We start from the raw sequence: 21,681 nt of genomic DNA, 5'->3' as shown, positions 1-21,681 counted from the left end.
AATATTCATATTTCTCATGTCTTCTGTTTGTTTAATATTGAACCTTTGGTGCTCCACATGCAGTGTCTATATCTTCTGTTCCCCATGTTGGGAACATGAACACGAACTGAATCGCTCTGCTTTGACGCCAGGCTGGAGACCCTGCAGCTTCTTTTTTTGTAATGCTCTTTTTTTAAAAGAAAAACCAAGATGGGAGCAGCTGCACTGCCCAGGACTGACTGACTGGAGCCCAACGAGTCGCTCCGTGAACAAGAACTGGACCAGTTTGGGTCTGCATGCTTGTGTTAATTTACACCACGGTTCATTCTTTCTACTCACGGGTGCTTAAATCCAAACGACCTCGGTACTTAGTCTCTGCACGGCACAGCAGCTCGCTGCGGAGACTCGTGTTGTCTTTTTAAAAAAAGCCATTTTTAACTGTTTGTACAAAACGAAGGAGACTATTAAGAAATCAGAGTGTAATTTTAAACTTTTTATGATTTTAGGCTTGTTGTACCAAATATTTGACTTCCACGAGTAAATAATGAACATGTGACAAAAGGTCACATAAACAGGTACATAGAGCTTGTTTTTAACTGTTTAACAGCTGAAGCACAAATTTGTAGGTTTTTGTTTGGTTTGGATGACGTTTGGATAGAATGGGAATTGTGTGGCCTCTCCGAAAGACGTTCCTAGTTCAACTGTGGACCAGAATAGAGGATACGAAACACTAGGTACATCTCAATGACCTTTACATCGAGAAATCCAGATGACACAGCCCTGACGAAAGATTCCTCAAGCCTGATTTAGAGTTCTGTGGTAAATCATGGTAGAGCTTACCATGTGTAACCCACGTAAGTGGCCGTCAGCATTTATGCTTGTGCTGGTTCATTACATGTTAATTACCAAGTGGGTATGTCCACTGATGTTTCCAGCTGATGGAAACATCCTGGGTAAACATATTTGTCCCTGAAGTTTTTCCACTTCTTTCCACATTCCCTCACGTCAATTAATAAATAAATATCCCAAGTTCGTTTCAGTTCCACAGTCACGTGTGTTTCAGCATAAATTTAAATGCTAATGCAAACACTGAGGCACAAAGCTGTGTTCAGAAGAGCTGAACAGTAATAATGATAGTCTGTTAATGTTAAATAAGTTAACGTTAGCCTCAAGAGGACATAGATACATGCTACGTTAGCATAATCCTGACAAATCTTTTGCTATGTTAGCCATTTCATGTTTCATGTTGAAGGATGCATTTATATCTGATTTAATTTTATATTAATCAAAGCGTGGTACATTTTATGGTAGTATAGTAGCTACACAGATAAGTCAAAATCCTAGTTCAATTAAAAAAAGGATTGCATTAGCAGTGCTGTTAGCCTAAAGAAAATAGCTGCTACATTAGCACAAAGTGTTTTTACTATATTAGATCAAAGCTAGTGGTATCTAATGTTGTTGTTCGGGACATTTTTGAAAACATTCAGTATTGTCAGTATGTGGTGTAAAGTCAAGAACTAATGTATCACAGGTGGAGTTGTAGATATCAACCATGGGGGTTAGCATTGCTGCTATGCTAAAACCAGCCTGGGGGTTCTTCCAGTTTAAAACCAGACTGAAGAGATAAAGACGCTTGTGTCCACCACTTGAATGACTTCCTGTGGCCATGAAACAAAGGCTGTTCTCTTGATTCTTTGAAGCACCATCTGTACTTTTAATGGAGTGATGTGATAAGGTAATGGGGATGTACCTAGTGATGAATATAAGGTCTGTGGAGATCAGATTGAAAGATGAGATTATGACTAAGATTTATGCATTTTGTCCTCTGGCCTTGAATGGCCATCTGCACTGTTTTCACTCCATTTGCATCCCTACCTGTTGTGTTGTGCATGCTTGCACACTTCCAGGCAAAGCTTCTTTTTTTGTACTTTAATGTTTAATCGTAAATGCCCAGATTCTCAACAAAGACCAAATTTCTGAGGCAATGAAAAGCTCTGTTTAGCTCTGTTGTGCTATATATGATCCATTACACGATGGTACAAACAATGCCAGCACTTAAATGTAAATTAACACAGGGCTTTGACCACTTTCCTCACATTCCTCCCCACTGTTTGTCGCTCTGCCAGCTATGTGCCATTGTTTCGAATGTGTCCAGTGCCTTGATGAGTCTTTTTTTCTTTTATGACATATCCTGTGCTAGTAGTTGGAAAGGATGAGTTCACTATTATTGCAAAATAGGAAAAGTGTTGGTGGTACAGTGGTGCAGATTTTAGCCATGCTTTGAGAGATTTACCTCAGACCTCTACCGTTTTATTGTTTGTGTAGGTTTTTCGCCTTTTGTACACACCAGACACTTTTAAAAGTGAGAAGAAAGTTCCAAACCAGCCGTCAGTTATGAGGAGCTGCTAAATGGATTTGAAGGTCAAACTTGTAAAACCAGACTTGATGTGCTGCTGTGGTCATATGATGTGACTGAAAGCACAGTTACTGAATGGACCTATAAATATAAATCTCACTGCAAGAAGAAAGAAGGAATACTTGATTCATCGTTTAAGTTGGGAAATGACTGAAACCGTGAAAACAGCGAGCTCTTTCTCCTCTCTGTGGAGGTGCAAATCTTAAAACCTGGACAAACGAAAACTAGGCGTGGCTGAGCACCACCAGGTACCACCAGTTTTTTTTGAAATTGTGTGAAATTATTCTTTAATGCGTTGAGCTAAATATGAGTGGTTATGTTGTATTGAATGACAGTGTTTGACACAGTTTTGGTTGTTTTGTCACCTTAAACCTCTGAGGTCTAAGTCATCATTTTGCTTTTGAGTTTTTGCAAAAAATGTGAATTGTTTTTCGTGTTGTCAGTTGAACTGATTTTTTCTTTGGCCCCTGATTGCCAAGATTTTGGAGAACAAAGTAATAAAAAGGAAAAAATGATGTTTGCTTGCCTAGGGTAGGGTCGGGGTCACCACCTGTGACAACTTAGACCCGAGAGAGTTAAAGGCTGGAGATTTAATCCCCCTAATTTTATTGTCAACAAATCCACTGCTCCATAAATCCTTTTGTTCCTCATGTAATAAATTAAGGAGGTTTTACCGTCAGACCTCATACTCTTCCTGCTAGATGATTAACTCGTAATACTCACCCAGTTGAGTGAGTATTTGGAAGCCTTTGATTTCCAACGTATTCCGAGTGGAAAGCCTTTTAGTCTTCTGTTATTGTTACACGAGTGAGTCTTACTACAGCAAGATCGATTTCAACTTTGCAACAACAGTCGAGGCCTGCGGCTCAGAGCAAGGACTTAGTTATCAGTCATTTGTTGACAATAAGAAAAAAAGACAATATCTCCAGCCGTGTGTGTGTGCGTGTGTGTGTGTGCGCACTAGCTTAGGTACTGATATGAAATCCACCTGCTTTTTACATTATGTACTGTAAGGGAAAGCTTTGTATGAAGAAATCTCCATCCCAGATGGTTTTGTTTGACTTTGGATTTAAAATGTAATGAGTTGTGAATCCTGTTAGCTGCCAGATAAGCACACATATTGTTAGCAAGCACAGTCTTTACTGCCTCCACTGTCCCTGAGAGACAGAGCCTGTCCGCCAGTATTCAACCAGAAAATGAGCTTCAGCAGGCCTGACAATCGTCGTGTGATTTTCATAGCAGTTCCTGATGCAGTACGGCATGCTGAGGGCTGTTTGTCACCTCCACTTTGTTTTATATTAACTGTACAACAATAAAAATCTGTTTGGAGTTAAAAACATGCCAATTCTTTTCTTTTTCCATCAATCTGTGAGGAGACTCATTACACCAGAGATGTCAGACTCATCTTACATTGTGGGTCCCATACAACCTGTTTTGATCTGGCCAGACCAGTGAAAACCCAGTTTCTGTCAGTGTAAAGAAACCTAACTACTCATGTAATCAATGATTAGTTTAAGACAGAGAAGAGTAATTTCAACAATATGTCTCTACATGATAAAGAAATGCTGCTGTAGTAAATGAAAGAAAGCACAAGTTGTGCTTACAGATTTTAAATGTGTAAAATTACAGATGTGTGTAACTGAATTACTTCAGTATACTGTAAGTGACCGTGGGGTCTTTATCAGTAGGAAAAGCTGAAAATACAGTTAAAAGTCCGACATTTCTGTCCTTCACATTTTCCAGAGCTCCCTAGCGGGCCTGATTGGAGGTTAATGGTTCTTTATTCGTCACATGCATAGTTATACAAGTATAACACAGAGTGAAATGTAACCTGACACACTCCTTGACCAGGATGTGATGTTCTGTGTGAGGATGCTCTCCACAGCACCTGCATAGAAAGTCCTGAGGATCTCTGGAGACACCCTGACCTTCCTCAGTTGTCGTAGGTGATACAGACGCTGCCTGGCCTTTTTGGTCTGGACCTGAATGTGGGCAGACCATGTCAGGTCTGAGGAGATGTGGACACCGAGATACTTGAAGGACTGCACCCTCTCCACTGGAGCTCCATTGATGATAATGGGCTTGTAGTCTCTGTGCTGACTCCTTCTGAAGTCCACCACCAGCTCCGTGGTCTTGCTGACGTTCAGCTGGAGGTGGTTGTCCTGGCACCATGATGCCAGATTCTTCACTTCATCCATGTAGGCCGCCTCATCATTGTTGGAGATGGTGCCCAACACCACTGTGTCGTCACCAAACTTCACAATGGTGTTGTAGCCGTGGGTGGCCACACAGTCTGAAGTGTAGAGGGAGTAGAGCAGTGGCGAGAGGACACACCCCACTGTGGTGCTCCTGTGTTCATGGTGATGCTGTCGGAGACACATCTACCCACCCTCACCACCTGAGTTCTGCCAGTGGGGAAGTCCAACACCCATGCACACAGACGGCTGTTGAGTCCCAGATCCCTCAGCTTTGTGAACAGTCTGCAGGGCACTATTGTGTTAAACGCTGAACTGTAATCAACAAACAGCATTCGCACATAGTTACCCTGTTTCTTGTCCACGTGGCTGAGGGTGGTGTGCAGGTCGTGGGCGATGGCGTCCTCTGTGGATCTGTTGGGTCGGTAGGCGAACTGGAGCAGATCTGTGGTGTCTGGGATGGAGGAGGAGATGATGTTCTTCAGCAGCCTCTCGAACACCTTCATTACTACCGAGGTCAGTGCAACTGGCCGGTAATCGTTCAGGGATGAGGGTTTGCTGTTCTTGGGCACAGGGATGATGGTGGATCTTTTGAAGCATGTGGGGACCACAGACTTCGCCAGGGACTCATTGACGATGGAAGAGAACACACCTGCTAGCTGGTCAGCGCAGCAGACAGCCGGTGATGCCGTCTGCCTCAATTCTCCTCAATGCTGCTCGGACGTCGTGCTCCTCATTGGTCTGATTGTTGGGCTGATTCTGGTCCCTGGGCTTTAGGTTTGACACCTGCGTTACACTGTCCGTGTTCATGTTTCTCAGAGCATATGCTTTATATGGTCAATGCTACAGGCACAGCACACCCATGAAGTACAGACAGGTTGCAATGCTTGCTACCTCTCACTAGGCTCCCAGATGTTAGCCAATCACAAGTAAAGGGGCATTAAGAGGATTAATGTATGGACTATTTAAAAACAACACAAAAACACTTGTTTCTCATTTCCCACAGAAGAAAACAGAAATGTCTGACAGTGTGCTTATTGTCAGATTTAATTATTAGAAACAGGTCAATTAATGTGATGAAGTGGTTTGGGAAAGCCTGAAAACCCCAAAACAAGCTGAAAGACACGAAAAAGTTCCACAGTGCTGAGAAGAACTGGGTGAGGACTCTCAAGTAAAGTACTTTAACGGTCCCATTCATTCATCACTCATCCTTTAACAGCATCCAGTGTAACTGAAACTCTCATGATTGGTTAAACCCTGTTTTCGATCCTGTGAAATGAATGAAATAATATTAAAAACAGAAAATGATCCCCAGCAAGAAGCCGGAAGTATTTTTGATTGTCTTTCAGTTCTCTGTCTGATAAAGAGTGCAGTTAAGACGAGCCATTGCAACATAGATGTATGTTGAGGGCTGAGGTGACAACATGTATATACAAACTTGCTTATGTTTATAGGACCACCTTGTGTCTTCCTTTTATTTTTCATTTTTCCCTTGCTGTAAGAGCTCTGTAACTCCGACATTTCTCATCTGTGGGATAATAAAGGTTTATTCTATTCTATATTCGTGCATCTATCTTCATTAACATCAGTGGAAACAGAAGATATTGATAAGAACCTTTTAATAGTTACATAATCTCTTTACATTTACAAATTTTAAATTACATGAATGAGTCTTTTTAACAAACTAAAACTGCCACAGCGACTACCGTCAGTGGCTCCACTCATGGCACTAATTATAAAATAAGAGGAATCCAGAGGGTTAGTCATTAGAACCTGATTATACTGGGATAAAACTGAATGTTCTAGACTGTTTTCATAATGCCACGGATGCAGAGTGCTGGCTCTGCTGGAATGACACTGCTGTCTGTCAGGATTTAGCCTGCACCATTCTTAAAGATTTACAAGGTCCAGTGTGCTTCTAGCTCTCAGCCAGGCGTTTACAGGAAAGTCTGCTTTGTGCACAGCGGCTGTGTTTCTGTTGATCAGTACTCAGTCTCAGCAGTTAGTTCCCAGACCAGTCCAGTGGTCAGGGACCATCAGGAAGTATTTGTCCATGGCTTCGCAGAAGCGAGCTCTGTACAGCTCCGGAGAAACCACAGTGGGCATCTTCCCTGGAAACAAAGCATAGCAACACGTCAGAGGAGAAGGAGGATTGTAATTCAGCTGGAAGTACACCGATGAAGAAGAAAAACAAAAGCATTCTGTCATATATACACATATACATTTATATTCAACTCTACCTAAGCACTCAAAGTGTTTTATAAAACTGGCTGAAGTTTAAATTATTGAAGCCAACACATGAACCTCCTGTGAGCTAAAAGCTCAGGCTTCATATGTTGGAGAGTAACTCCACTATTGCCACTTTCTCTCTGTTGTTCTCATTGGCTTTGTGTTAAAGTTTATTTATCTTAGGTTTCACGTCTATGTGCTCAGATTTGACACCGAGCTTTAACACTAAGGGTGACTTGACGTTTCACAGCCCCTACACGAGCTGGACACAAATATCTAAGGCTACGTTCACACTGCAGGTCTTAATGCTCAATTCCGATTTTTTGATCAAATCCGATTTTTTTTGTCTGCGTGTTCACACTACAATTAAAATGTGACAGCAGACGCGCTCTAGTGTGAACCCTCAAAGCGGCCCGCATGTGCAAAAGAAGACGTCACACACAACGCGCTCTGTTTAGACCCAGAGCAAACAGTATTTGCCTTAAAATTGGAAGGTTGCCGGTTCGAGCCCCGGCTTGGACAGTCTCGGTCGTTGTGTCCTTGGGTGAGACACTTCATCCGTTGCCTACTGGTGGTGGTCAGAGGGCCCGGTGGCGCCAGTGTCCGGCAGCCTCGCCCCTGTCAGTGCGCCCCAGGGTGGCTGTGGCTACAATGTAGCTTGCCATCACCAGTGTGTGAATGTGTGTGTGCATGGGTGGATGACTGGTTGTGTAAAGCGCTTTGGGATCCTTAGGGACTAGCAAAGCGCTACACAAATACAGGCCATTTACCATTTACCGTTTCCCAATTTAGCTTCAAGTTGTAAAGTTATTTTGTTATTTACAAATGGCCTAATAATGATCCTTATTGCTGTTTTAGAGGAGCGGTGCTTCAAAGGATAGTTGCAGATTTCTGTCAGAATCTGCAGATTATACAGTACAAATAAAATGTTCACGTTTCTCCAACGTTGTCTTCCCAACAGTTTCACTGACATCTACACTGGATGGCCAGGAAGCGTTCACGATGTCTTCTCGGGCGCTGATAATTGGCGTCTGTCTTGTGTCAGTGACGTAAAAGACGGATTTAATGCGACTTGACCGTTCAAACAGCAGTCGCTTTCTAAAACATCAGATATGTATCGCATTCAGTACCACATATGAAAGTGACCCAGATCGGATTTGAAAATATCGGATTTGTGCTGTTCACACTGTCATACCATGATGGGATATGGGTCGCACAGGGTCAGAAAAGTCAGATTTGATGTGCTTTCGCCTGCAGTGTGAACGTAGCCTAAGTAATCCATCCCTCCATATGCAGCCATACTTTCTGTGGGCTTTATGACATTTACCTTGGCCTCCGAGGATTCCAGTGGATTTAACAACCATTTCCAGTCTCTTGTCCCAGGTGAACGTCCTGATGTAATCTGCAGAAACGAGAGAGGGGAACAAATTAAAACAAAACCCCAACAAAAGTCTCCAAAAAACACTTCTCCTCCTCCTCTCACCTATAATCCCAACGACCAGCTGCTCGGTGGCGTCGTCCCGCCCAACCAGCAGGGAGTAGTCGATGATGAGGTGGCTAGACAGGAAGTAGGCGTCGCTGTGAATGGCAGCTCGTAAGATGGACTTGCAGTGGGAGCGGATGTAGAGCGGGTTGTCGTGGATCAGCTTCAGCAAGTTCTCGTCCAGTAGAACCACCTCGCAGCTTTCCTTGCCCGATTCTGTCTTCACATTGCGGTTTCTCAGCGAGCCTTTGAGGTCGAATACCTGCAGGGACGGCACAGCATCAACAGAGGTCAAAAGGTCCTCATGATCCGAACAGCCACTACTGAGGAAACTGTGATGGATCTAAGATTTGTGTTAGACCTGTAAACACGTTTGTTCACACTTTGATGAATTATGGACAAACATGTTACAAGTATTGTCCTTTCCATGTTCTACATCAAGAATAAACAGTGTGTCCTGTCCTATCTGCACTGAGAGGCAGAGTGACACCACATCTCTGACCTGAGCCATCTTGCGTCCATAAAACAGGTTTTCCATAACAAGGAGGTCCAGCTTCTTCTCCGTGTTGTTCTGAGAGTTCTTGTAGCCAATCCTGTACACACCCAGGATCTTCGCCAACGCCGTCGGCCGCTGTGGTGCAAACACGCTTGTTACTCATTTGCAATCAGATGGTTAGAAACGGTGCGAGTGTTTATGATGCATACTTTCTGCTGCACAGCTCCTGTGATGTAGGTAAAGTAGTGGGGTGCAAAGTCCAGGAAGGACTGGACCTCCAGTCTGGGCATCTGCTTCAGGATGAAGCGGTCGTCTGACAAGACACACAGCAGGACTTACATCAGAGGAAAGAACAAAACATGCATCCTGAAGTGTCTGAAGCTAGCAGAGGTTTGGCGTCGTTTCCATTATCAAAATAGTTAGTGACCAGGTCCCTAAATCAGAGAGCAGGTGTGGAGCATACCAGACGTGTTTTTAAAACAAATAAAGGTTATTTTATGGTCCTTGTATTCATTTTCGTATTCTTTTTAACTTTGCCTTTAGCTGATCCGTAGGTTTGGTAGGGCTGCATTCATAGGTGGGAGCATATTTCTAATCAGGCCCATTAGAGCCAATCAAAATGTGGGAGAGGTGACTCAACGTGTGGGGCATAAACAGACTGTACATAAACAATGGGCACAGCCACCGTGACATGGCTTTTGTGGTTAGTAAGTAGCCGTAGGGTTTTCACTGTTGCCATCTTGGTGACTTTCAAATTGAACATTACGAGCGTGGGGGAACCCGAGGGACGCCGCACACTCACTGACCAACAACTTGTCCATAACACGGTAGCCAGGGATGAAACCACCAACCCCAAAACCCCAAAACAAGCTGAAAGACACGAAAAAGTTCCACAGTGCTGAGAAGAACTGGGTGAGGACTCTCAAGTAAAGTACTTTAACGGTCCCATTCATTCATCACTCATCCTTTAACAGCATCCAGTGTAACTGAAACTCTCATGATTGGTTAAACCCTGTTTTCGATCCTGTGAAATGAATGAAATAATAAAACAGAAAATGATCCCCAGCAAGAAGCCGGAAGTATTTTTGATTGTCTTTCAGTTCTCTGTCTGATAAAGAGTGCAGTTAAGACGAGCCATTGCAACATAGATGTATGTTGAGGGCTGAGGTGACAACATGTATATACAAACTTGCTTATGTTTATAGGACCACCTTGTGTCTTCCTTTTATTTTTCATTTTTCCCTTGCTGTAAGAGCTCTGTAACTCCGACATTTCTCATCTGTGGGATAATAAAGGTTTATTCTATTCTATATTCGTGCATCTATCTTCATTAACATCAGTGGAAACAGAAGATATTGATAAGAACCTTTTAATAGTTACATAATCTCTTTACATTTACAAATTTTAAATTACATGAATGAGTCTTTTTAACAAACTAAAACTGCCACAGCGACTACCGTCAGTGGCTCCACTCATGGCACTAATTATAAAATAAGAGGAATCCAGAGGGTTAGTCATTAGAACCTGATTATACTGGGATAAAACTGAATGTTCTAGACTGTTTTCATAATGCCACGGATGCAGAGTGCTGGCTCTGCTGGAATGACACTGCTGTCTGTCAGGATTTAGCCTGCACCATTCTTAAAGATTTACAAGGTCCAGTGTGCTTCTAGCTCTCAGCCAGGCGTTTACAGGAAAGTCTGCTTTGTGCACAGCGGCTGTGTTTCTGGTTAGTAGATGACCTGCTCTACACCTGAGCTACAGCCACCATCATTACACAGTCCTAATAAAGCAGGACACCTCAGTGCCTGCCACACACAGATATAGTGTTTACTTTATTATTTGCCATATTCACAAGTGTCACGATGTTTTGCATCCATTTTGTACTTACTATTTTATTTAGAAAAGCACAAGCACGCTTCCTTTTACACATGTGCACATACATACTTGTGCAAGCTCATGTGCCCCTTTTATATCTATGTTGTATCTGTGAGGATATCAGCCCCAACCTTCTGTTGCGTAGAACACAGCTCCAGATTTCCCCCCACGAGCCTGCCAGTTAACGCAGTGGGACAGCGAGCGGACGAAATCCTCCTCACTGCTCTCCATGATCTCCTCTCGCATCTTGTGAAACTCCTTGGCGTAGTAGACCCGACAGTAGAACTTGGCGTTGGCATCGGAGAACTCTGAAAATAAGAAGGCAGTCAGGAACAGCAGGCTTAGACACATTTATCAGAGGGATAGCATTCAGCTTGAACCAAAGAGTGTGCAACACAGTAATGCAGTGGTTAGCATTGTGTCCTAACCAACAAGGTTTGGTTTGACGTCTGCACGTTCTGCCACAGTAAGCGTGAAGCCGTGAGGTGACCTGTCCAGTGTGCACCACTCTCAGCCCCCGACTGGAAAAGCAGTTAAGAAAACAGTAATAATAAAACACTCACGCAGCTCAACGTGTGGATTTAGGGCCTGTTTCTTCTGCTTATCTGCTGAGTCGGCCTCTTCTGCACAAAACAGAGACAGAATTGAAACATTGCACCTCCAGGTACGCCTCTACAGCCTTTGCTCTTTCACTGACTTTGTGTTGTATGTGAACACTTACTGAGAGAATCTGTGTCTGTGCTGCTGCGACTCTGCTGTGATGCTGTCGTCTCGGTGGGCCTGGCAGGGCTGCTCTTAACCCGGCTCTCTCCACCACTGAGGACCAGACAGTAGAAAACTCGACTCACATTTGAATTCATTTGTTTAAAATTTGAACCATTTGAGTTTTAGAGTACGTTTTGCTCTTACACTGCTGGGCTTTTCAAACCATTACTATCCTCTAACACAACACAACTCTGGTGTGGCTGGTTTGGCCACTTGGGGGCAGCAGAAACAAGTCCTGAAGAGTCATGTTAATGACTTCAGTTGATATGCTTGGCTTATCGTCATCACTTTATTATCCAACATTCACTTAGAGTCCAGTATCAATTTTGGTCTCCCCCATCTCCCGAGGGTCTAAAGGTGCTAAATGCTCCTATTTAACCACAATCAATACATATATAAAAATAACTATTTTTAAAAATGTAGATTGTGAGAAATTGGCACTTGGGCTGTTGGCTGGAAGAAGAGAGCCAACAGCCAAATTATTCTCTTTTGATTTGTGTGATGATGCCACTTCGTCACAAACGAAAATAATGGGATTGGAAAGCTGCGAGAGATGCTCCGTAATTAAACTGGGGTTAAAGAGGATATATGAAATTAAAGTACCTTAGCATTTTAAATGATTGTTAACAATAAGGACGTTACCTTTAATTCTTCACCATATTCTGATGTATTGTGTTCATTAATTAAGTGCAAACATAATTAATAGATAACAGAAATAAGCTAACAGCTGCACAGTGGATTTTGAGGCACAGAGTTGAAGCTCCGGTGGGAATGCAGCGTACCTGCTGGGCTGTGAAGTCTCCTCTCCTCCTGCGTTCGACACCTTAGACAGATCATCCAGTGCTGTTTTGTACTCCTTGCAGCTGAATGGTGACAATCGTATATTTTAGCATATTTTTCCAAACGTGACATCAATAGTGCCAATTTAAAAACAGAGAGGAGGGAAGCAGGTGGTCACCTGAGGGCGAAGGCGATGATGGAGCTTGGCTCTCTCTCGCACACTGCGATGGGAACCCGCTCATGTTCGTACATGAGGTAGTGCTTATCTGGATCACTGTAAACATGTGACACAGCAGTCAGAAACAACGCCTGCTGAACGTGAGGTGGTCCACGCCTCTTTGGGGTTTTATTTTGGATGGCTAAAGCAAAGTTGGGAATTATTTTAACTGGCTTCAACAATCACATTTTCTTCATTTATAATAACACCCCACCCTTTATAGCAATAGCTTCCTAGCCTTAGATGATAATCTAGCGCTCCACCCTCTCATCTAAACTGGATCACTTCTGGATCAAAAAGCAACATAGTGGAAGCTAAAATGCTAACGCTGAGTCTAGTCCAAACACAAATGGCTTATGTCATAGTGGCCTTGTCCATCTTTTAAGTACAGTACACTATTTTTCCTAATGGTATTGTTTACTATACAAGTATCTAATTCTCTATTTAGTATCAAATATATCTACCACTTCAGCCAATATGTGATCAGTGACTAAGTGAACGTCCCGCAGACCTAGAGCACAGTACTTACAATGGGAAAGGGATGGGATTGTAGCTGTTTCCTGGGAGGAAGTTGGCGAGGATTGCTTTCATGGTGGATTTTTCCTTCACCTGGCTGTCAGTGGAGCCCAGCAGGTGTCCGTCAAAGACGTCTGAAAGTGAGCACGCACACGGCATGTAGAGCAGGGGTAACGGTGCACGAAATACGATAAAGATTAGAGGAGGAGTGCGAACCTTCTGACATGCTGACAGAGTCCTGCTCGATAAAGGAGGGGACAGGTGTGACCGGCTCGGCTCCAGGATCTCCTGGTGATGGCAGCAAGGAGGAAACAGTGGAGGAGGACAGCGTACTGAGGTGACGGTCCTCTGCCAGACAAGAGAGGGGAAGAAAAAACAAAGTGTCGCAAACAGCTTCATTGAGTAAGGTTTAACATGGAGGGATATTACTGATTGAGCAGATCTCACCCTAACCTGGAAATTGTAGAAAAAATTATTTATGCTTTTATCTTCTGAAATCTCAAAGCTCCCCGCTTTCTGACATGAATAAAAACAGTTGCTGTCTCTTGAAGTTCTTTTCGGAACTGAGCGTTTTTCATATTCTAGGCTCGTCTACATAACGCGATGGCTGCTTTGCATCAGAAGTTAGTGAGGGTGGTCTCTGCCTACGCAGTTACCCTTGGGGGGGGAAAAAAAAAAAAACGCAAAAAATATTCTAATGGTCGCCAAAGCACATCTTTATTGATATGTACCGTGGTGTCAAACTCCGTCATTACAACGAGATCGTCAAATGTCGTCTTTATGGGGCGAAGAGTTAAAATGAAACAGAGCTTTTACCACGATGATCCCTGACTTTTATATTTACATGCTTTTTTCTTTACTGTTGTTTTAACTCTTTATCTCAACTCTACTTCAAACGAGACCTATTATTATTTCCAGCTTCATGTTTATCTTAAAGCTTTACAAGAGCAGCTTTTCACGACTGACAATTTAAAAACATTCCTACTGTGCCCTGGCTTCTTTGTCACTTTCCACTCCCTTTCTAGTAGATCTATTTTGATTGGCTGCTCTGGTATAAACCTAACCTTCCAAGTCTAGCGAGGGAGGGACCTCTTTTTAATGGAGAAGATGACTCTGTCGCTGAGAAAGGAAATAACTTTTTACAAAAGTGGAAGAAATGGATTGCCTACACCTCCCCTCAAGAGGACACTGCCTTTTCATCTTGATGCAGGCTCAATCATCCAGGTAAGTAAAGGGTTAGTTCATCTGGACGTAGCACTTTCAGTGGGAGAAACGCTCAGCTGAGATAGAAAAAGTCACTCGGATGAGTGACGAAACGTTTCTCCCAATGAAAACGCTGCGTCCAGAGGAACAGAATCAACCTTTTGGGATACTACCTTCTTATAACGTAAATGCTTGGGACTCCTGGGACAATATGCACCAAGTATCCCACTGGTTCTTTTTTTTAAATAAAATTGTCAAATCTAAACAAACACACAAAAATCTGAAATCCAAACAATTGAATTCAATTCTGTTTTATTTTTATAGCGCCAAAACACAACAACAGTCACCTCGAGGTGATTTACATTGTAAAGTGAAGACTTCACATTAATACTTTAAATGAGAAGTCACAAAAGCACACTCAGTAAAGCAGTAACTCACCTTTCTCACCATTTTGTACCACCGGTGATGGGTTACGAGGGGAGGACTCCACAGCACTCTATTAAAACACAAAAAGATTATTGTTATATCGCATGTACGGGGACCATGAAGCTACAATCTAAGCTTTGTTCAAACCCACAAACAAAACAGAAAGAACGTCTCAAATTCTTTCTAATTGGTTTGTTGTCAAGTTACACAGTGAGGAAGAAGATGTGGAGAAGAATTCCCTTTAGGAGCCTTCAATAGAAACCGGATCATTAACATTAACCTTCATGAACGTCCCTTTCACGCGTCCCTCACACCTTGAAAACCTTTGTTCTGTGAAAAGTGATGTAAACTCAGATTTTTAGGTTGAGTTTTGGATGCACCACCCATCCACAGTGTCCCAATACTGATGCTGACTCCTGTCACTATAGTCAATAATATTACATCATAGTTATAAAACATTATGTCGTAAGGACAAGACTACATGGTTAAGAAACACAAACAGCCCAGGTCTCTGACTACACAGCGTGTAAAGCAAACGGGTGACTGAGTGAAGTGCATGCAAACATTCACTGAATGATGCTACAGACCTTGCTGTCGTCAGTGGTGTTTGGCCTGTGTCTGCCTGGGCTGGGGGGTACAGACAAGCGCTTCTTGCCTTTCTCCTGCTGGAACAAATCCTGAAGTCTGAAAGTATGAAATCAGGATTAAAACCAAGTGTTGGTGTTGCTATGGTGACATGACATTTATATTGCATGGATGATGTAATAAAGCACGTGTCAGATATTCTCCGACTCTCACCTGCTGTTCCAGGACTGCAGCATCTCGCACAGACTCTGTTTCTTCACCACCAGCGACTCGAGAACAGCCTGCAGCTGCTGAGGAGAATCTGAGCCGCACACCTGCAGTCGAACCTGAAGCTTTTCGATCCAGCTCCGCAGCTCTGCCTCTTCCATCTGCACATAAATACCAACATGAGCCCAAGACACCCCCTGCAACAAGAGACGCTGATGTGGGGAGAACCTACATCTTTCTGAGCGAAAATGTCCTCCATCTTTTCTTCACGTGTCTTACTGAAGGTTTCAGTTTTCAGGGATGTGAGGCGGTCATCGATGGCCAAGTACACCTGTGTGACTCTAGGGGGGGGGGGATATTTGCAGGTTACTGTAAACATGCTACTACACCCCTACCTCATGCACTGAGACCTTGTTCCGGTGTTTAAGTAAGTAAAAACCGTAACAATCTAAAGGGTACCCTCCATAATAGTCATATCAATTATCTGAAGTTGAGGTATATCAGATCTCATATCTGCAATTCTCTTAACATTACAGCTGTTACATAGGATGTAGTGGTAGAAATACACTAATTTCTTGAGCTGAAGCTAGGTCAGTGGTATTTACTTCTGAGTGAAGTCCTTCAGGTCCTGCTGCAGGTTGGTTTTGGATGGTCCCAGGTTCCTGATGAAGATCTTGGGCCGAGGAAGACAAATCTCCAACAACTTTATAGACGTGTAGCTGAAGAAACAGGAAAAAACAGTCCCATATTTGAAACTGTTGTCATTAAAAGTGCTTTAAGACAAGTATTGTTGTGAACCATTTATACAAATACACTTTAACTTAAATGAATAGCCATGTGTAAATAATTACTACATTAAGGCCAAACTCCTGGTTATTATCATAGATATTATCAATAAATAGTTATGATGGAATTTGGTAATTATAAGGTAAGGATATGTACAGTTTCTGGTGCTATTTATGTATTATGTGTTTATCAGAATTACTATTGCTACAAAGAAGTAATCAAATCATGCAAACAAACATTTATTGGGCCATGGAGTATAGAAGGTGGACAACACAATTAACCTGTAAACTGGATTTAAAAGGGAGTGAACAACAAATTACTGAAATGTGTGTTTTTGTGTGTCTGTGTACTTTAGTAGCTGTACTGTCTATCATGAGATGTGGTGTAATGTATATTATTGTCAAACGTGTGTGTTTCGTCATTGTTTTATTAAGAGAATCAATACTGGATGCCTGTGATCTTCAGGTCCTCAGAGGCCCTGCGTTAAAAACAGGCATGATTCTGTCACTGCACGTCTGTGAACTCACCATGCCATCCACAAACGCAACTCTATCATGCAATGAAGAAGCTAAACAGAAGCCAGAGCTCAAAGCTTGTTTCAAAATGACTCGGGAGAAAATGAAAACTGTTCTGGAGTCAGACAAATCCAAAAGGTAACCTGGAATTGGCAGCTTTCACATTGGGAAGGGTATATACAAGTTTTAGAGAGCAGGTCTTCTGCAGGGAATTGCTGGCATATTGCAGCGAGACAATAGTGAACTGCATACTGCATGTATTACAACAGTATAGTTTTGTAGTAAAGAGTCCGGGTGCTGAACTTGCCTGCAGTCCAGAACCTTCACATACTGAAAACATTTGGCTCATCATGAAATGAAAAATAGGCAAAAGAAGGCTGCTGAGCAACTGTTCGCCTCAGTTACCAAACATTTAAGAACTGTTAAAACAAGAGTGGATGTCAAACATGGCCCTGTCCCCACTTTTTTCAGACTTGTTGCTGACATCAAATTTAAAATGCAACATTTTCCCGGTGTAAACGTCATGTAAACTGTGAATAAAATACAGGTTTTATGAGATTCATGAGATCATTGCATTCTGTTCTCTGACCCATTTGTTGTTTGACACTATAATGGCTATAATGCAGTAGTGTGAATGACTACCTGAAGGAAGCCACCATCTGGTTATATGAGAAGTACTGGTGGTAGTCTTTGTGGATGGAGTGCCCGCAGGGCTCTGCATTAGCCCGTCTGGAGTACTGGTGACCATAGAAGCGAAGTTCCAGGTATTTGGCAAAAGACATACACCACGAGTCATTGGAGAGAGGAACCACCGGTGTCACCTACAGACAGAGAGAAGAGAAGCATGGTGAGAAGACCGGGTCACCACTTTCATTCATTCATTCATACAAATAGTGGAATTTTCAGTGGCATCACATTTGGCAGAGTACACCTAAGATACAAACACAGCAGAGGACACTTTAAGCTGCTTTTGACTGATTAATTGCGCGACCATAGAAAACGAACACACACACCATACAGTAAGGCCCCAGATGGTCTATCTGAACTGTTACTGACCTGCTTGCAGATTCGGCACCAGGAGTAGTTGAGAATTGTGTGCTGATAACCAGGCACAGGGGAGTCCAACTCCTTCAACACAATCTGCACACAGCCGTTGCCGTGCACAAACCGACGGACGTGATGCACCATGGGAGTCTCACAGAACATGCTGGGGCACTGGTAGGATGGCCTGCAGGTGAACATCCACACAAACACATTACAACATGTTCCAAGAATCCAACTTTTTAAATCTCATCTCATTAATCTAAGGCACGTCTTTGTTGTCGTACCTGAAACAATATCGTTCCAGGAAAACACCCAGAGAGAGGTCGTTCTTGCCATAAAACTCCATCGTGACAATCCTGTTGACAAACACAGGGCAGTGACTCCAGGTTCTCTCTTTTATTTCGGATCATATTTACAGGTTATCTCTGTATGACCGGTTTACCATGGGCTGACACAGGGGTTGGGTGCATTGTTGGACTGAATAGATGAACTACTGAAAAGCACACACAACCTCTGATGGTTGATGGGATTCAGGCAGTCCAGCTGAGGATGAGAAAAGTAAAGAATAAGTTCAAACACCTCGATACACTTCTTAAATCAAAGCTGAGGAGTCCTGGCTCAGCAGTGCAACTAGGATGCAAAGGCACTTTCTACTAAAAGGTTCTCTTGAATGTGCTTTTGCACATTAGTTCAGCCGTTTCTAATACCCCTACAGACAGGCAGCTAAACACACGAACCAGTGACAGCATCAAGCATAATGCTGAGCAATTTGTACTACAAATATACTATACGGTCAAAAGTACTGGGACACCTACACGTGACGTCTACAGATGCTGCTCAGCCATGAAAACCCATGACATGAAGCGGTTTTGTGCTGATGTTAATGTCGGAAGCGGTTTGAAACACAGCTTTTACTTTTACTATGATGTCAGCGCTCAGTGACAACATCTGTATCTTTATAGAGTCTGCCACTTCATGGCAGCGTTGCTTTGGTTCCTACATGCATCCAGTCTGCAATACCACTCAAAGCATTGATTGTAAAATATCTAGAAAAAAAAGGCATTTCACAAACTGACCTGTGGCAACAGAAGCATCCTGTTACAGTATCGCACTCTAATTCAGTGAACTCTTTAGAATCACCCATTCTTTATTAATGCTTGTAATGACAGACACTGTTGCCAGCTGCTTGATTTTAAATACCTAAATTGAACTGCAAAAACCTGAATTCAAAGGTCTCGCCCAGTACTTTTGAGTAGGGCTGTTCCACATAAAGATATATATCGGATGACGATATGAAAACATCTATCGTTTCATATTACGCTATCGTTTGTTTACGGTAATATGTTTTCATGGTTTTGATGGGTCACTGTAGAATTTCTTAAGTTTCTCTCTTTCTCTTATATTTAATATAACCACACTACGGACAGACAAGCGACTGTTTTCATGCCTTGTCATTAACAACAACGACGGTAAAACCATTGAGTGGCCCCGCCGTCCGCTTGCTTATTTTCCACATAAAGCTGTAGATCCTGTTGAGATTTTTCAAAATAAACCGAATCACGCGAAATACTATGCAGTGTTTACAGAGAAGCTAAAAAGAGCCGTCAGGTGCTAAAAAATAAACCTTAGAACAGGCTTTTCCCCGCAGCACGCTGTGTAATAAATACAAAGAAAACTGCGGCTGTTTCAACTTATGTAACACTCGACTCCAGGTACACGAGCCCAGCTCAAAACACTTCACACAGTCGAGTTGCCTGAGATTCACAGAATTTACACAAAATGTAAAATTTTGTAATAGATATCGTTGTCGAGACGGTAAATGTCTTATAGCGGGATATGAGAATTTGGTCATATCGCACAGCCCGACTTTTGAGCACATAGTGTGTGTTTGCATTACTGCAGTTCATTTAAACCTCCAACAGTCAATTCACTAAAATTTCACAAAGAAAGATATTCCCAAATACGGCAAATACAGAATCTTGTGCACTAAACCCACCTTTTCCTCTGCATTTCCTCTGATTGAAATTTGGTGTGTGGTGAGAAAATATTTTAAATGATAAGAGCATTTGTATCAATATAGCTCCATATATGGACATGTTTTTGCCCTAAATAGACCCTAGTAGGCTGTGTCCTTCAAACTGTTGTTTTTAAATATCTACAAGTAAATACTCTTTTTGAAGATTTAAACCTAGTTCACCTCAACAAACCTCTGAGAAATAATGACAAGGAAATAAACAAACAATAGACAACTTCACAAAGGAACAACATCAGACTTTTAGTATCTGTTTAGATTCTGTTCCTCAGCTGAATTCACCAGATAACGATTGAGAAACTGAAACCTCAAGGCTGGAACTCATGTTCAGGCAGTAAATACACATCACACAAGCATACATCATTTATCAGAAGTTACAAATATATGGAGGCTAAACAAATAGTGTCTCACTGTGCTTGGCAGTGTCAGATTAAAACATTTTGATGGTTTGAAATTCTGTTCTGGTGAAGAATGATCGGCCTTACGTTGCTCACCTTGGGGGCCCAGTTCATCTCGCTCTGTTTGCTCGGCCTCTCCTCTTCTCCTTCGCTCTTCACTGATGGTTTGCCTGGTATATCAGCCCCCCGGCTCTGGCTACTGGCAGCAGCTGCGGCAGAGTTGAAGGGGTCATGGGTTTCTTTCTGCCGGATGCGACCCCCCTTTGCTCTGTAGTCCGCCAACATCTCGGCCAAATTCTGACTATTGCTCAGCTGCTCTACAATGCGGGTGCTGGTCAGACTGTGGCAAGGCAGGAACTCAATGGGCCTTGGTTGCACAACGCCGTTGGTCTGTCCTCCAACCAGTGAGGAGGGGGCTGAGTCTTTAAGGAGCTGCCGTTTTCTCCGCACGTCCAGTTCCTTCAGGTCCTTGTTGAGGAGAGGAGAAAGGTAGACCTACAAGGCGTGGAAAAACTCAAATTAGTGGTCTGTGAATCAGGGAAAAATTCGGAAACAGCGCCAAAGTGCAGGCAGGAAACTAAGTAAACTAAGGTACCTGCTCAGGAAAGTAGTCCCTGCTGGGGCAGTGCATGCCAGCTGGTGTGAGAAGGAATGGTTCTTTAAATGTGATGAAGGGGGAAATGCACAGGATGACGTCCTTGAGCTCCTGCTTGAACACTGCAGAGATGGACTTCAGGCGGTCGTCAGATGAAGCCACCTGCTCTGCGAAAAACATCCCCGTGTCATCCTGCAGGGGGTCTCTGAACAACTTAGGAGTTGGTGTCTCTGATCCATCACCATCCTCTAAACCTAACGACTCCTGCTTCAGCAGCGTTGCCTCTCCCCCCATATCCCCATCAGATGCTGCGATCAGCGTGTTGGAGCCTGTCATCTCTTGGTCTTCTTCCATGAGGAATGGAGGGGACACAGAAAAGGGCGGTGCAGGAGGGTTGGAAAATGGAGAGGAGGTCCTCGTCTCTGCAGGAGCCTCATCCTTTCGGACAGATGGGGTAGGTGATTTTGGGTTCAATTTGTCTTGGAGAGCTTCTAGGTCTCCATTTTTAGATGAAGAGTCTAAGAGAAGCCCTTCATCCTCAGTCTGTGCTGCAGATGCAGAATCTTCACTTCCTGCAGTTTTCCCTGGGCTCTCTTCATTGTTCTCGCTCCCTGGACTCTCTCCATCTTCCTCTTCCTCTGAAGCAGCGGCGCCTTCCAGCAGACAGGGGAACGAAGTGCTTTGTGCCAAGCTGGGCGGCATGGCGAACTCATCCATGAGGAACGAGATCTCCAGCTGGGAGTGGTAGGCCACGCATACCATCAGCATGATGATCTCCTTCACCCTGGCCAGCTCGTACTCTGAAGCACCACGCAGTTTTATGGAGCATCCAAGATGAGGAGGGCAGCCCTCAAAGAACATCAATGTCTTCACCTCACCTGGAAGGACAAAGAGAGAGAATGACAGCAATGACCTATCATTGCAGCAGGGTCCACT

The 21,681-nt window shown here is 43.2% G+C and overlaps 1 protein-coding gene across 1 annotated transcript in view; it reads right to left on the bottom strand.

Annotated features, from left to right (window-relative positions):
• Nucleotides 1–6,268: 6,268 nt before the first annotated feature.
• The window catches only part of pikfyve (phosphoinositide kinase, FYVE finger containing), a 58,778-nt gene continuing 43,365 nt past the window's right edge, over nt 6,269–21,681 (bottom strand). Inside the window, exons 21-43 of the mRNA XM_085374050.1 lie at nt 20,746–21,623; nt 20,247–20,645; nt 18,163–18,263; nt 18,005–18,076; nt 17,733–17,904; nt 17,319–17,497; nt 15,981–16,094; nt 15,608–15,716; nt 15,382–15,536; nt 15,171–15,267; nt 14,596–14,653; nt 13,171–13,302; nt 12,968–13,088; nt 12,400–12,495; nt 12,224–12,304; nt 11,398–11,492; nt 11,240–11,299; nt 10,808–10,984; nt 9,008–9,111; nt 8,805–8,933; nt 8,303–8,564; nt 8,147–8,221; nt 6,269–6,701 (exon numbers count right to left, since the gene is read on the bottom strand). Of these exons, the coding sequence (XP_085230176.1) occupies nt 6,586–6,701; nt 8,147–8,221; nt 8,303–8,564; nt 8,805–8,933; nt 9,008–9,111; nt 10,808–10,984; nt 11,240–11,299; nt 11,398–11,492; nt 12,224–12,304; nt 12,400–12,495; nt 12,968–13,088; nt 13,171–13,302; nt 14,596–14,653; nt 15,171–15,267; nt 15,382–15,536; nt 15,608–15,716; nt 15,981–16,094; nt 17,319–17,497; nt 17,733–17,904; nt 18,005–18,076; nt 18,163–18,263; nt 20,247–20,645; nt 20,746–21,623 (3,782 nt within the window). The 3' untranslated portion in view covers nt 6,269–6,585. The remainder of the gene's footprint in view (nt 6,702–8,146; nt 8,222–8,302; nt 8,565–8,804; nt 8,934–9,007; nt 9,112–10,807; nt 10,985–11,239; nt 11,300–11,397; nt 11,493–12,223; nt 12,305–12,399; nt 12,496–12,967; nt 13,089–13,170; nt 13,303–14,595; nt 14,654–15,170; nt 15,268–15,381; nt 15,537–15,607; nt 15,717–15,980; nt 16,095–17,318; nt 17,498–17,732; nt 17,905–18,004; nt 18,077–18,162; nt 18,264–20,246; nt 20,646–20,745; nt 21,624–21,681) is intronic.

Source organism: Diplotaxodon limnothrissa, linkage group LG16 (genome assembly GCF_057381915.1).
Source record: "Diplotaxodon limnothrissa isolate DT_005_m linkage group LG16, D_limnothrissa_male_GT1.1, whole genome shotgun sequence".
NCBI classification, from domain to species: Eukaryota; Metazoa; Chordata; class Actinopteri; order Cichliformes; family Cichlidae; genus Diplotaxodon; species Diplotaxodon limnothrissa.
The sequence above is the reverse complement of the archived record's forward strand: the minus strand, read 5'-3'. Positions and strand labels throughout refer to the sequence as shown.